The 12230-nt window shown below is 46.8% G+C and overlaps 1 protein-coding gene across 2 annotated transcripts in view; it reads left to right on the forward strand.

Moving 5' to 3' along the window:
• LOC122791616 (beta-1,4-galactosyltransferase 3-like) overlaps window positions 1-12230 on the forward strand; it is a 1219943-nt gene that overhangs the window by 713492 nt on the left and 494221 nt on the right. For both annotated transcript variants that reach the window (XM_044059417.1, XM_044059416.1), the window contains exon 4: window positions 7555-7790. In XM_044059417.1, coding sequence (XP_043915352.1) covers window positions 7555-7790 — 236 coding nt within the window. The remainder of the gene's footprint in view (window positions 1-7554; window positions 7791-12230) is intronic.

Consider the following 12230-nt stretch of genomic DNA (forward strand, 5'->3'; position numbering starts at 1 on the left):
ATTCATTTGTCTGCAACCTGTGGGTTATGGATCCGATATCGGATCCGAACCGGCATGGTTTTCCAGCTATGGATCCGAGCTCTCAGCTCCTCCCCTCACCCATAATGCCCTGCTCTCCCTACATGACCTCAGATCATCAGATCTAGTTTGCCGCGCTGGTGACCAGACTGGATTTTTAGAGCTCTTCAGCTAAGTGTCTATTTATATCTTTACAAGCATTTAAAGTTATAGTTTTAGTCAGTTTTGTGTGGAAGTGTTAGGTTCCCTATCCTTTGAGTTCAAAATAATAAGTTTTTAATAACTTTTATAACTTTTATTTATCCCTCCCCTCGCTGGTGCATAGTGTGTGTTTGGGCCTGTGTTTTTTTCTTTGTGGCTAGTTAGCACTTATTATTTAAAAAAAAAAAAAAAAAACCTTAGTATGTCTGAAGCCCCTAAGGCTTTCTTCTCGAAGTGCTCCGAGTGTGGCCATAAGCTTTCTCCTGCTGATAGCCACACTCTGTGCGTTCGATGCCTTGGGGTTGAACACCTCACTTCTGGATGTTCCATTTGTGCAGGGTTCAACCCCAGGGCATTGAAGGAGCGGAGGTCGAAGCTGGTCCTGGCGGGACTTCTGCCCCCGGACACTGCTTCGGCTACCGCTCCTTCAGGGGGTACCGTGTCTTCGGTTCCCTCCTCTCCTGCTCCCCCTCCTCCACCTGGGACTCAACCTCCCTCTAGTGGTTTGGAGGAGAGGGAAGCAAGAAAAAAGGACCGGAGAGAGAAGCACCACAAGCGGCGGGCCGAGACCTCTGTTTCGGCCCCGCCTGCCAAGCGGGCTTCTCCTCCGGCCTCCTTGTCTACCAGCTCTCCCCCTCCTCGGCTCCGGTCTCCAGTCTGCTTCTCACCGGGACCTGAGGAGGAGGAGACCCGATCTCCGTCGAGGCTATCGAGGAGGCACTCAAGGCCTACCTCGGTAGCCTCGTCGAGATCTACTTATAGTTTATCTGACGCTGATCTGGACCGGATGATGAGAAGGTTCATCCAGGCCCAGATGCAGATGGGGAGTGCTCCTGCCTCCCCCCCCCCCTCTGGGGGGGGAGCTCGACCCCCTTTTTCAAACCTATAGCTCCTTCTCCGACCCGCTACCCAGGTTCGGAGCGATTGGAGCTGAGCAGCTTCGGAGCCGGGGGTGGGTCGGCGCCGATAGTACTAGGTACTTCGGATCCGACCCTGCCCTCGAGTGCTTCGGATCCAACCTCTCGGAGCCTGGATCCGAGCTTCGGATCCGGGGGGATTAGTGCTCCTTCGGCGCCGTTGGTGTCGGAGCGCACTGCCCCCTCGGATCCGAATGCCTCGGGGCCGGCTCCGATCCACTCTTCGGATCCGAGGGGGAGCCGATTATCGGATCCTTTGGTCGAGGTTGGCTCCCCCTCGGCTTTTGATGTAGTGGAGAGGGCCCTGTTGAGGGTTTCCGGGACCCCGGCACTTGCTTCGGCTCCTTCCCGCGCTCCATCTGCACTAGGTCAGGCTTCCACCATACGGCCACTGGGACAGCCCGCTCCATTGCCCCAAGTTGTTCCATTGGAACAGGACACCGCTTGCGAGGGTTCCTTGGACAGCCCCCCTGAGGATGCACCTCGCAAGCATATGTGTAAAAGGAGGCACATAGACTCCCCCGAGTCTCTCACAGAAGACACGGATTTGGAGGAAGGGGAAGGCTCCCCAAGATCACCCCCCGAGGATGTCTCCTTTGGAGACATCATGGAAATGCTTCGCATAAGGGGGGGGTGGTCTGCCCCCAAGTCTTCCTCGGACGAGTCCGTGTTCTTGGAGGCATTTGAAGCGGGCCCGTCTACCTCTTGGGTGTCCCCTCCTGCCGACCCCCTGGTGGACCTAATTACCACCAGGGCGTGGAAGGAACCGGACACCGTGGAGCCAATCCCCAAAAGGCCAGACCGCATCCTTAGTCCCCCGGCAGACCATGCCCACTGGAGCAAGGGGCCTCCGGTAGATGCCATGTTGACGGCTGCAGTCACCAAGAGGGAACTCGCCCAGGAGAGTCCCTCAGTCCATCCTCCGAGCAAGGAGTCTCGGATGATGGACCGCTTAGGGAAGCGAATGTTTAGTTCAGCGACCTTTTCAGTGAGGGCGCTCAACTACTTGGCACATGTGATCAGGATGCAGCGCGATCTTATCAAGGAATACGCTGCATCCCCCCCAGAGTCCATGTCGGAGGAGGACAAACTGTTGCACTCCACCCGTATGGCCACTCTCAGGTCCGTGACTAATTCCTCTATGCGGTTACTGTCCCATGCTACGGAGGGAGCCGCTAGAGCTGCAGGGGTAGGCCTAGTTACTAGACGACAGGCCTGGCTCCGCCATTGCGATTTCACGGAGCCCTTCAAGGCGTCATTCGCGAACGCTCCCTTCGATGGTTCTGCCCTTTTTGGCAAAACTGTTCGCGATACTTTGACCCAGAGCGAGAAGGACGGGAAGACGCTGTCTGCCGTCGGAATCCGCTTCTCTGTGCCCCAGAGGTCCTATTCTAGGAACCAAAAGGGCCAAAAGAAGATGTGGTTCCGGAAGTCGCAGCAGTCCCAACCCGCTCCGGACAACCAGTCCTTCCGTGGCAGAGGAGGACAGGGAAGACGCCGCCCCAGGGGCAGAGGGGCTCCCAGGAACTTCGGGTCCAGAGAACCTTTCTCTGAACGGCCCGCTCAGCAGCCCTGAAGGGTTGCCCGGCTGCTCCACTCTGGAGGCAGTCGGGGGGCGTTTCTCGGAGCACCTAGCGGCATGGGAGTCCATAACATCAGACCGCTGGGTCCTCCGCATCATATCCAGAGGATACCTCATTCCGTTTCATCACATCCCAAAATTGAAGTCCCTCCCCGACGTTCCACCCGGTCAGTGGGAGGCCGCTTTGGCAGAAATTGGCCATCTGCTGAAGAAAAGAGCCACCCAGACCAGATCGGATCAGGGTTCTACTCCAGGTTCTTTTTAGTGCCAAAAAAGACGGGGGACCTAAGACCAGTATTAGACCTGTCACTCTTAAACCTGGCAGTTCCCAAGGAGAAGTTCCGAATGGTTACCTTGCAGTCCATTCTCCCCCTTCTGGGAGAAAATCACTGGATGTGCTCTATAGACCTCAAGGATGCGTACTACCACATTCTAATGGACAGACGCTCCAGGAGGTTTCTTCGCTTCCGGCTGGGAGCCAGTCACTACCAATTCAGGGTCCTTCCCTTTGGTCTCACTACAGCCCCCAGGGTGTTCACCAAAGTATTAGCAGTGGTAGCGGCCCACCTGAGGCTTCAGGGGGTACAGGTCTTCCCATATCTGGACGACTGGCTCCTTACCGCCCCAACAAGGCATCTACTGTTATTGGCGCGAGACTCCTTTCTCCATCTAGCTCCCCGCCTGGGCATCACAATAAATGCAGAAAAATCAAACCTAGCCCCTACGCAATTCATAGATTTTATAGGTGCCAGGTTAGACACGAGACAGTTAAGAGCCTTCCTCACTGCGGACAGAGTTCAGAATCTACAGCTCCAGGTGCGGGCCATCCTCCACTCCAGCTCAGTTCTGGCGGAATTGGTCCTGAGGGCTCTAGGGTCCATGGCAGCAGCGATAGCTCTTCTACCTCACGTCAGGTTCAATATGCGGGTCCTTCAATGGACACTCCTAGTTCAGTGGTCTTATCTTGCTCTTCCTATGCATCATCCCATTGCGATCAGCAAGGCTTGCAAGCGGTCCCTCTTGTGGTGGCTCCACTCACAGGATCTCCACGGAGGCTGCCCCTTTTGTGCTTCTCCCCCTCTCGCCACGGTGACCACGGACACCTCCCGCCTCGGGTGGGGGGGGGCACTTTGCAGGCCGGACGGTCCAAGGTACGTGGAACGATTCAGAGACCTTACTGCATATCAATGTTCTAGAGATGAGAGCAGTGCTCTTAGCGTTGCAAGCACTACAGGCCTTTCTTCCCTTGGGAACTATTGCGATTCAGTCAGACAACATGTCTGTCATCTGGTACATCAACAAACAGGGGGGAACCAGGTCTTTACCCTCTTTGTCGAGAAGCCATGAGAGTGTGGGAATGGGCAATCTCCACCAACCGCTTTCTCATCGCAACGCATATTCCAGGTCGGTCCAACATCCCCTTACGAGTGGTCTCTCAATGCTCAAGTAGCGAAACACATCTTCGCACAGTGGGGAACTCCTTGTTGCGATCTTTTTGCGTCTCCCTCAAACACCAAGTGCGACAGTTTTTTCGCTCTAATCCCTCCTCCCGGAGATACCCCAAGAGACGCTCTGGTGCATGCTTGGCCCCCCGGTCTTCTTTACGCTTACCCTCCTTTGCCTCTGATGCTCCAAGTTCTTCAGAAAGCCTCTCGGTTGGGGTGCAGAGTGATTCTCATTGCCCCATTCTGGCCTCGACAGATCTGGTTCCCTTTCCTAAGGTCTCACTCAGTGAATCCACCTTGGATTCTAGATCCCATTCCAGATCTGATATCTCACCCGTCCCATCTATCAACCCTGAATCTGGACAACCTGAAGCTAACCGCTTGGCTGCTCCAGTTCCACTCCTAATCAGGACTCCCGGTATTTCGTCTCCCGTTAAGGCCATCCTGGTAGCGGCTCATAAACCATCTACCAGGAAAGTTTACCGCAGCAAGTGGAAACGGTTCTCCATTTGGGTGGAGTGGCAAGGTCTAGACCCCTTCACAGTTCCCCTTCCTCTGGTGCTTGACTTCCTAACCACTCTTTTTAATGATGGTGCCAGCAGTTCCACGGTCAAAGTACAACTTGCGGCAATTTCTCACTATCATATTGGTCATGACTCCAATCCACTGATGTCTGCCAAATTGTGTAAAATCTTCCTAAAAGGTACTTTTCTTCTTAGACCCCCCCTGTTAAGCAAGTGGTTCCTCCATGGGACCTTTCTTTGGTTCTTCAGGCCTTGACCGCTCCCCCCTTCGAACCTGCGGCCACGGTAGATCTAAAATTTTTATCTCTCAAGGCGGCCTTTTTAGTAGCCATTACCTCGGCCAAGAGAGTTTCGGAACTTCAAGCCTTATCCATCAAGCCTCCTTACTTGGTCTTTCATCCGGACCGGGTATACCTCAGGACCAACCCGTCCTTTCTTCCTAAGGTAGCTTCAGAAGCAAATATTAATCAATCCATTAAACCTCCCTGTTTTCTTTCCTAAATATCAAAACAAAGGTGAATACAAGCTACATTCCTTAGATGTTCACAGGCAACTTCGATTTTATCTGAACAGGACAGCTGGTCATAGGCAATCCGACCAGTTGTTTATTTCCTTTGCTAAATTTAATTTGGGTAAACCAATTTCCAAAGTCTCCTTATCACGCTGGATTTCGCAGTGCATCTTATTGGCTTATCAAGCTTCTGGGAGGCCCGCACCGGAGGGAGTACATGCCCATTCAACCCGGTCAGTCTCTACCTCAGCGGCCTTTAAAGCTAGGATTCCTCTGGATGATATTTGTTCAGCAGCCACTTGGGCTTCATCTCACACCTTTATTTCCCACTACAAGTTGGATATTACATCTAGAGGTAGAGCATCCTTTGGCTCCGCGGTGCTCCGGAATATCCTTCCATGACGGCCACCCAAGATTCAGGTAGCTGGGGACTCTGTCCTACAGGTTGCAGACGAATGAATCTCCTACTTCAGATTTAGAAGTTATGTACTTACCATAATGTTCCATCTGAGTAGGTGTATTCATTTGTCTGCAACCATCCCGCCCTCCTATCCCCCTGGCCTTGTCAGTTTCCTGCATATTACGTGTTACCCTTTCTAGGGTATTTTGATTTATGGCAAACTCGATCTGAGGTCATGTAGGGAGAGCAGGGCATTATGGGTGAGGGGAGGAGCTGAGAGCTCGGATCCATAGCTGGAAAACCATGCCGGTTCGGATCCGATATCTGATCCATAACCCACAGGTTGCAGACAAATGAATACACCTACTCAGATGGAACGTTATGGTAAGTACATAACTTCTAATTAATGTTTGTGCTATAAAATTTGAAATAAAAGTTTTACATTAAATCCATGTCTATAATAATTGTAAAAGTAAAGCAGAAAACAGTATGCACCTGAAAGGTTTAAGCAGTGTTTATAGTAGCTGCCGAGAAATAGCCAAATAAGGGGACACTGGAATGGCTGGGAGAGGGCTGTGTGTGGGGCAGCTGGGGTGACTGGGTATGGGAGGGATCCAATATTTTACCCTGTCTAGGTCCCCATTTGACCAGGATCTGGCTCTGAAGAGAATGTAGCCATATAAACATAAAATGCAGCAGTAACCATACCTGATGGAGCTCAGAGCTCAATGCAGATAGTGATAAAACTGGAACTAATCAATGCTTCAGCCAATTCACACACCATGCTGAAAAAGTGAAAATTAAAGGCAGTTGTAGATTTATTTCCCAACTTTATTTAGCCCAAAATGCCTTGTTTCAAGAAACAGAAGCAACAGGCCATGGCAGGATAAGATGCCAGTCAACTTCCAAATAAGAAGTGCCTTCAAAGTTGCAGACAAGCTAGGTGACCTCCCCTGCCCACCTGCTGTACCATGAGAACTCTGATTCCTTAGTCTTGTACCTTGAATTTTCAGTTAAGGGGAAAACTTTCAATTGTGCAGAAGACTGGCAAAAATTAACAACCGTGTGATCAAAGAAACCATTTCAAATGGTCTTGCAGTATTATCAGCAGGTTGTAGTAATTATATGGTCGTTTTGTTTTTAAGCATGGTTGGTGTGTTGGATTCTTTATTTCTGTCAATGACTCTCTTGTATCATTTCAGTCAGAGTTCATCAGTTTCTGTGCCTTCCTGATCTTAAAATCATTATTGCTTTCAGTATCATTTTTCCTATTTTTTGAAAGCTGTGTTTTAGTATACAGCTGCAAAACACTGGTGGTGCTTTAAAAAGTTTTGTGTAGTATTTTAATGGCAGAACTGCTGAAACTGAAGAAAAAAAGTTATTTGTCAAAAAAGCTGCTTCTGCTATGACATCCATTACCTCAGAATTGTTTCAAGGTATCAGGCTAAGTTTAAAAGAGCTGGCGTCACATTTACAAGTTGAAAGAAATCTTACTGCCACTTCTCAGATTTCCAGCTCAAAAACGTCTGAGTAAAGCAGCAGGGCTGTGAATTCTGGAAATAGGAGTTTGGCTACATAGGAACTTCACTAAAGTTTTTGATGGAAATGAAACCCAATTTATTTAGTAGGGCAAAATAATGTTTTTTTAAAGTGCAGTATTACAGCCAGCACTTGTCATTTAGCAGCAGTATGAAAGACAGTGCAACAATTCTTAATCTGAGTGGTCTTTATTTATTCTGGCAGTGAGTAAAGATGTCAAGTTTCATGAATTGTTCTTTAATGCTTGGACATTTTGTATGGGATATTGCCCAAGGAGGTAAGTAATTATCAGGTTTCAGAAGTCTTCTGTGGAAACAACTTTAGTCTTCATGTCAAATAAACCAGTCTGTTCAACTACATGCAAAGAAGATGACCTTGTTTTCTGCTGGTAATTATGTTCTGTTTATGTTCCTACAGTGGGTCCCTTGACAATCGTCTTCAGCAGTGTTCCCAGCATGGATGAGGTACAACGTAGAAACCCTTTTGTTCTCCCTGGAGGCATTTATCATCCCTCAAACTGTGACGCTCGCAGTAAGACTGCCGTTATTGTGCCTTACCGTAACCGTGAGCCACATCTCCGACACCTTCTCTACTTCTTGCACCCTTTCCTTCAACGACAGCAGCTACATTATGGCATCTATATCATTCAGCAGGTGAGGACATGTAGAGGCTGTTAAACAAAGTAGTTAGACTTGCCTTGACTTGTTAGTCTTGAGACAGTACAGTGAATGCAATGCCAAGCTACCACTAATACTGCAGCCTAAATTGCCAGTCAGCAGAGGAGCCTGGGCATATGAACATTTGAAAATCACCACTAACCTAGGCTGTGTACTGTATCACTATTTAACTTTTTCAGAAACGGAAGTCCAGCACAAAACAGAAAATCGTCTCAAAGATTTTGTTTATCAGCCTTTTGAAGCACTATGCTACCTGCTAAAATGAAATGCTTCTGTTCAGCACTTGTGGTCTGTTACATCTTTTTTTTAATTAATTTTTTTTTCATTTTTCTCACTTGATTGTATGGACTTATGAACATTATTCATCTACGTAGATTTAATAGGGTATGCATTTCCCCTTTTTATTTTATATCTGTGTCTCGGATATACACTTAAGCTGAATCTGATTTTTTGAGGGGGCAGCTTAGTAAACTTTATTCTCTTATATACTGTACTTGTATTCTTTCTTTGCATATTTAAACTGCAAGCAAATACATATTTTGTATTATTTAGCTGATACATCCATTTGGGACTTTACATATTATTATTTTTTTGTTGTTTGTTTAATCAATGGGTCTTACTTTGAACTTGGGTGCAGGTGGTAAGATTTTGTCCTGTTTTAATACACATTTAAAGTTTTGGTATCCTATTCTTAGGAAGCACATTCCTTTGACCCACTGGCATCTGGTCTTCTGGGATTAATTAGAATCTATTCATCACCTCATTCCTAGTTTGCAAGTTCTCAATCTCCTTATAGTCATCACATTAAGGTGTCTGCAGTCATTAAGGAAAGAGAAGTTTGAGTAACCATTCTGGTTTATGAAATGACAAGTTTGCTTTTCCCATTCTAATTTGATTCTTGTAATACTGGCAGTGTTTGCCTGAGGTTTAAAATGGCCAGTTTTCAGTGTTTGTGGCTTGAGGTTCATTTTTGCTGTTTTCTAGAGATGGGACTGAGCAGTGAGCATAGTTAAATGATCTGCTTGAAAGAATTTGTAGAAGACCATTTGTCTAAGAACATCTTGCATGAGGCAAACAAGTTCAAGGTAAAGGAAGAAAAGTCCAGATCTAAGGCATCATGGGGTTGGGAGTAAGGACTAGCCTTTTTTAGGTCCTGTGTTTCCTTGATGACCTGAACTGCTTTCTTGCCAGTTACTTGTAGCTGTGTGCACCTGAAAAATGGAGCCCATCTTTCTGCTGTGCCTTCAAAAATTAAAAAATTACAATGAAATACAAAATATTCTGTTTAACACTATCCCCTTTACCTAGAAAGCTGCCCTTCTTGGCATGAACTACCCACTGTAAAGCATTATTAGTTTCATTAGTTACTGTAAGGAACACTGCTTAAGGGACTTAAACTTGTTTTTTTAGAAATTAATATGACATGTTAGAGGAATAGGTATATGTACAGAGAATATGTCTCCTTAATTACAAATATTTGAGCCTTCCACATTTCCATTAAGATACTCTGTAGTGAATTTTTAGTCAGCCAGCTCATAAACGCCCCCCCCCCAAACAAAAAAACATGTTCCCAATTACTTTAATCTTTGTCATCATACCTCCGTCATTTGCTGTCTACCTGAGGGAAAAAGCTGCAGCCTACTTGGGTATAAAAATAATAATGCAAACACTTCCTTGCACAAATCCTAAACCTTCTAGACATTGTTGCATACTTGGGATCCTTAGGCATTTATTTCCATTGTTCCTTTGTAAAATACCTTTCCATTCTATTTTCTCAGTCTTTTCTAACCTTCTCTGAAAATATTACTGTATTTATCAGGCAATGTTTTATGCATTCTACTAATTTTCCCAAATTTAACAGTAGCTTCTGATGTCCTTCCATATCACTGTTGCAGTATTCTTCACTAAAGGGATCTCCTGCCAAGGGTAGCCCAACATCTGGCCAGTATACCACAGTGTTAGGATTTTAAGGACATTGTACATCACACATTTGCTTCCCTTTCACAGTGTAGGGCATAAAGGTGATATATGGACATACATGCCTCAGAACGTCTTTGCAGTCTGAACACCATATTCAGTCATTGGTCTGAATGCTCCTTCGTTTGTGCTAGTTACCAAGCTATTTTCAGATAAGTGCCCTATTGGGTTTTTCTTCTTATCTCATTTTTCTTTTGGTTTTCAGAAAGGGACAATGTCATTGTGAGAGACAGATTTCCCCATAAGGAGCATCACGAGCAGTGTCTTTTTTTGCTTGGGTGCATCTCACGACCATATTAAGTGCTCAATTTGTGAAGCATTTGTCCTTAAGACCCTTCGTAGTTGTCTCTCCTCTTTGTCTACCTTGAGAACCAATATCTTAAGTTGTTGGCATGAGGTGCTATGGCAGAATCATCCTGTCTCAAGGGTAAGTCATCTGCCAAGAAGACGACCAAAAAAAGTTAGATCAAATTCAGTTGTTGTACTGCCTCCTCTGGATGCATCTCTCAAGACTGGTGAAAGGTCGGAGGATTATTCAGGTGTTCTGTCAGATTCCACTGCCACAACCATGTCAGAGGCCAGCAAGGATCCAGTTTCTCACATGTCTGTTGCAGATGTTGAGGGGAAACCTTGGCTGATCATATCTTAGGGACCAAGGGGCATTCTGCAGATTCTTGATGTTCTTCGTGTTTCACTGTTGCAGTCATCACACTTTGATTATCTGCCTGCAGGTAGCCCTCAGTTGGCCCGAATACCAGAGTCTTGGGTTTTCTGCGTCGGATGCTTTCATCGCTTCCATGACGTCAGGTTGTCAAGGGGTATAAAACATGCAGCAAACACCATTACATCAGCTTTTCTTACCGAGTGGAGCCCGAAGCAGAAGCAGTTCACAAGTGCCGGTCGGCCACTACCTGAAATTTTGGTTATTCGAGTTTCAGACCTGAAGTCTTCCAAAGCAAAGTACCCCGTTGGGGATTATTTTTTCTTGCTCTAACCAATGTCAGAAAGTTAATAATTGTCTTGCCTGTGGAAAGCAAATACCTCACAGAGATTTTCATTCTTACTGCATCACCTGTTTAGGCCCAGACCACGACGTTCCTCGCTGTAGGTTTTGTGCCCTGTTCAACACCCAAACTATTTGTCGTTGGGCTATCTTTGTCGCTAAATTCTTTTGCTCCATATTCTGAAATGGCTTCGATAAGCCATCCGACCACTGATCTTCCCAAAAAACGTAAGGATCAAGACAGACAAGCCGCATAGGTCAAAAACTGCCAACGACACTTCCGTTAAGCTAGTCGCCAGTACTCATTGAGGCTCTTTCGCAACCCCTGATACCCGCTTCTACAGATTTGCAGGCCTCTAATGAGACCCATTCAGAGTCCGGTGTGCCGCAAGATGCTTCTTCGACTATGGAACCTGCAGATGTCTCTACCTTGGATGGGTCCGGAGCTGCTGTGCAGGCACCGGCTTCTGAGGATGTATTCAGACCTTCCGATGTTCATATTAAACCGACTACTTCGATTCAGACTAAAACTACCGAATTTCTCAGGCCCAGAGTTTGCACTATGCCTAGGAAACAGACGATCAAAGTGCATTCTCAGACCTTAACTTTGTATTAGAGAAGCTCATGCTTCCCCCTTTTGAGCCTGCTGCTACAGCAGAGTTAAAATTCCTCTCTTGGAAAACAGCCTTACTGCTAGCCCATCACTTCAGCAAGAAGAATGTCTGCAGGCCCTTATGGCTATGGAACCCTTCATTATCTTCCATGTGGACAGGATTTCCCTTAGGACTTAACCCATCATGTATGCCCAAGGTGGTATCCAGTGTGGCTTTAAACCAATCCAGCCATTTACCCACCTTTTTCCCTAATCCTCAAAATAAAGGGGAAAGGCTCCTGCACTCCTTGGACGTGCACAGACAGCTTAGGTTCCACCTTGACAGGACTAAACCTTTCAGAAAATCTGACCAGCTGCTGGTCAGCTTTGCTACAGGGGCAGAGAGGGTAAGGCCATTTCAAAGCAAACCATCTCCAAATGGATAGAACACTGCATCCATTTCTGCTACAAACACCATGGAAAATCTACCCTACAGGAGATCAGAACCCATTCCACTAAGTCTAACTCAACCTCTACAGCATTTCTCAGGGGAGTCCCTACCAGGGACATACTGGATGCTGCAACCTGGAGTTCTGTACACACCTTCACCAAGCATTGCCATTTACCTGTCTTTTCTAAATCCAGAGCTGAATTTGTTACAGCAGTCTTCCAAGGCCTGCTAACCAGCCTTAATACTTCTTGACTGCCTCCACCCTTCCTCAGCTTTGGAAATCAACCCAAGTGTAATGACTGCAACAGTGAAACATGATGAACATAGTACAGTTGTGTACACTTACTATAAATGTAAATGTTCGAGTGTATTCACTTTTGCAGTCCTGGTTAC

The sequence above is a fragment of the Protopterus annectens genome, chromosome 17.part0, assembly GCF_019279795.1.
Source record: "Protopterus annectens isolate FY-2018-M chromosome 17.part0, PAN1.0, whole genome shotgun sequence".
Lineage (NCBI taxonomy): Eukaryota > Metazoa > Chordata > Ceratodontiformes > Protopteridae > Protopterus > Protopterus annectens.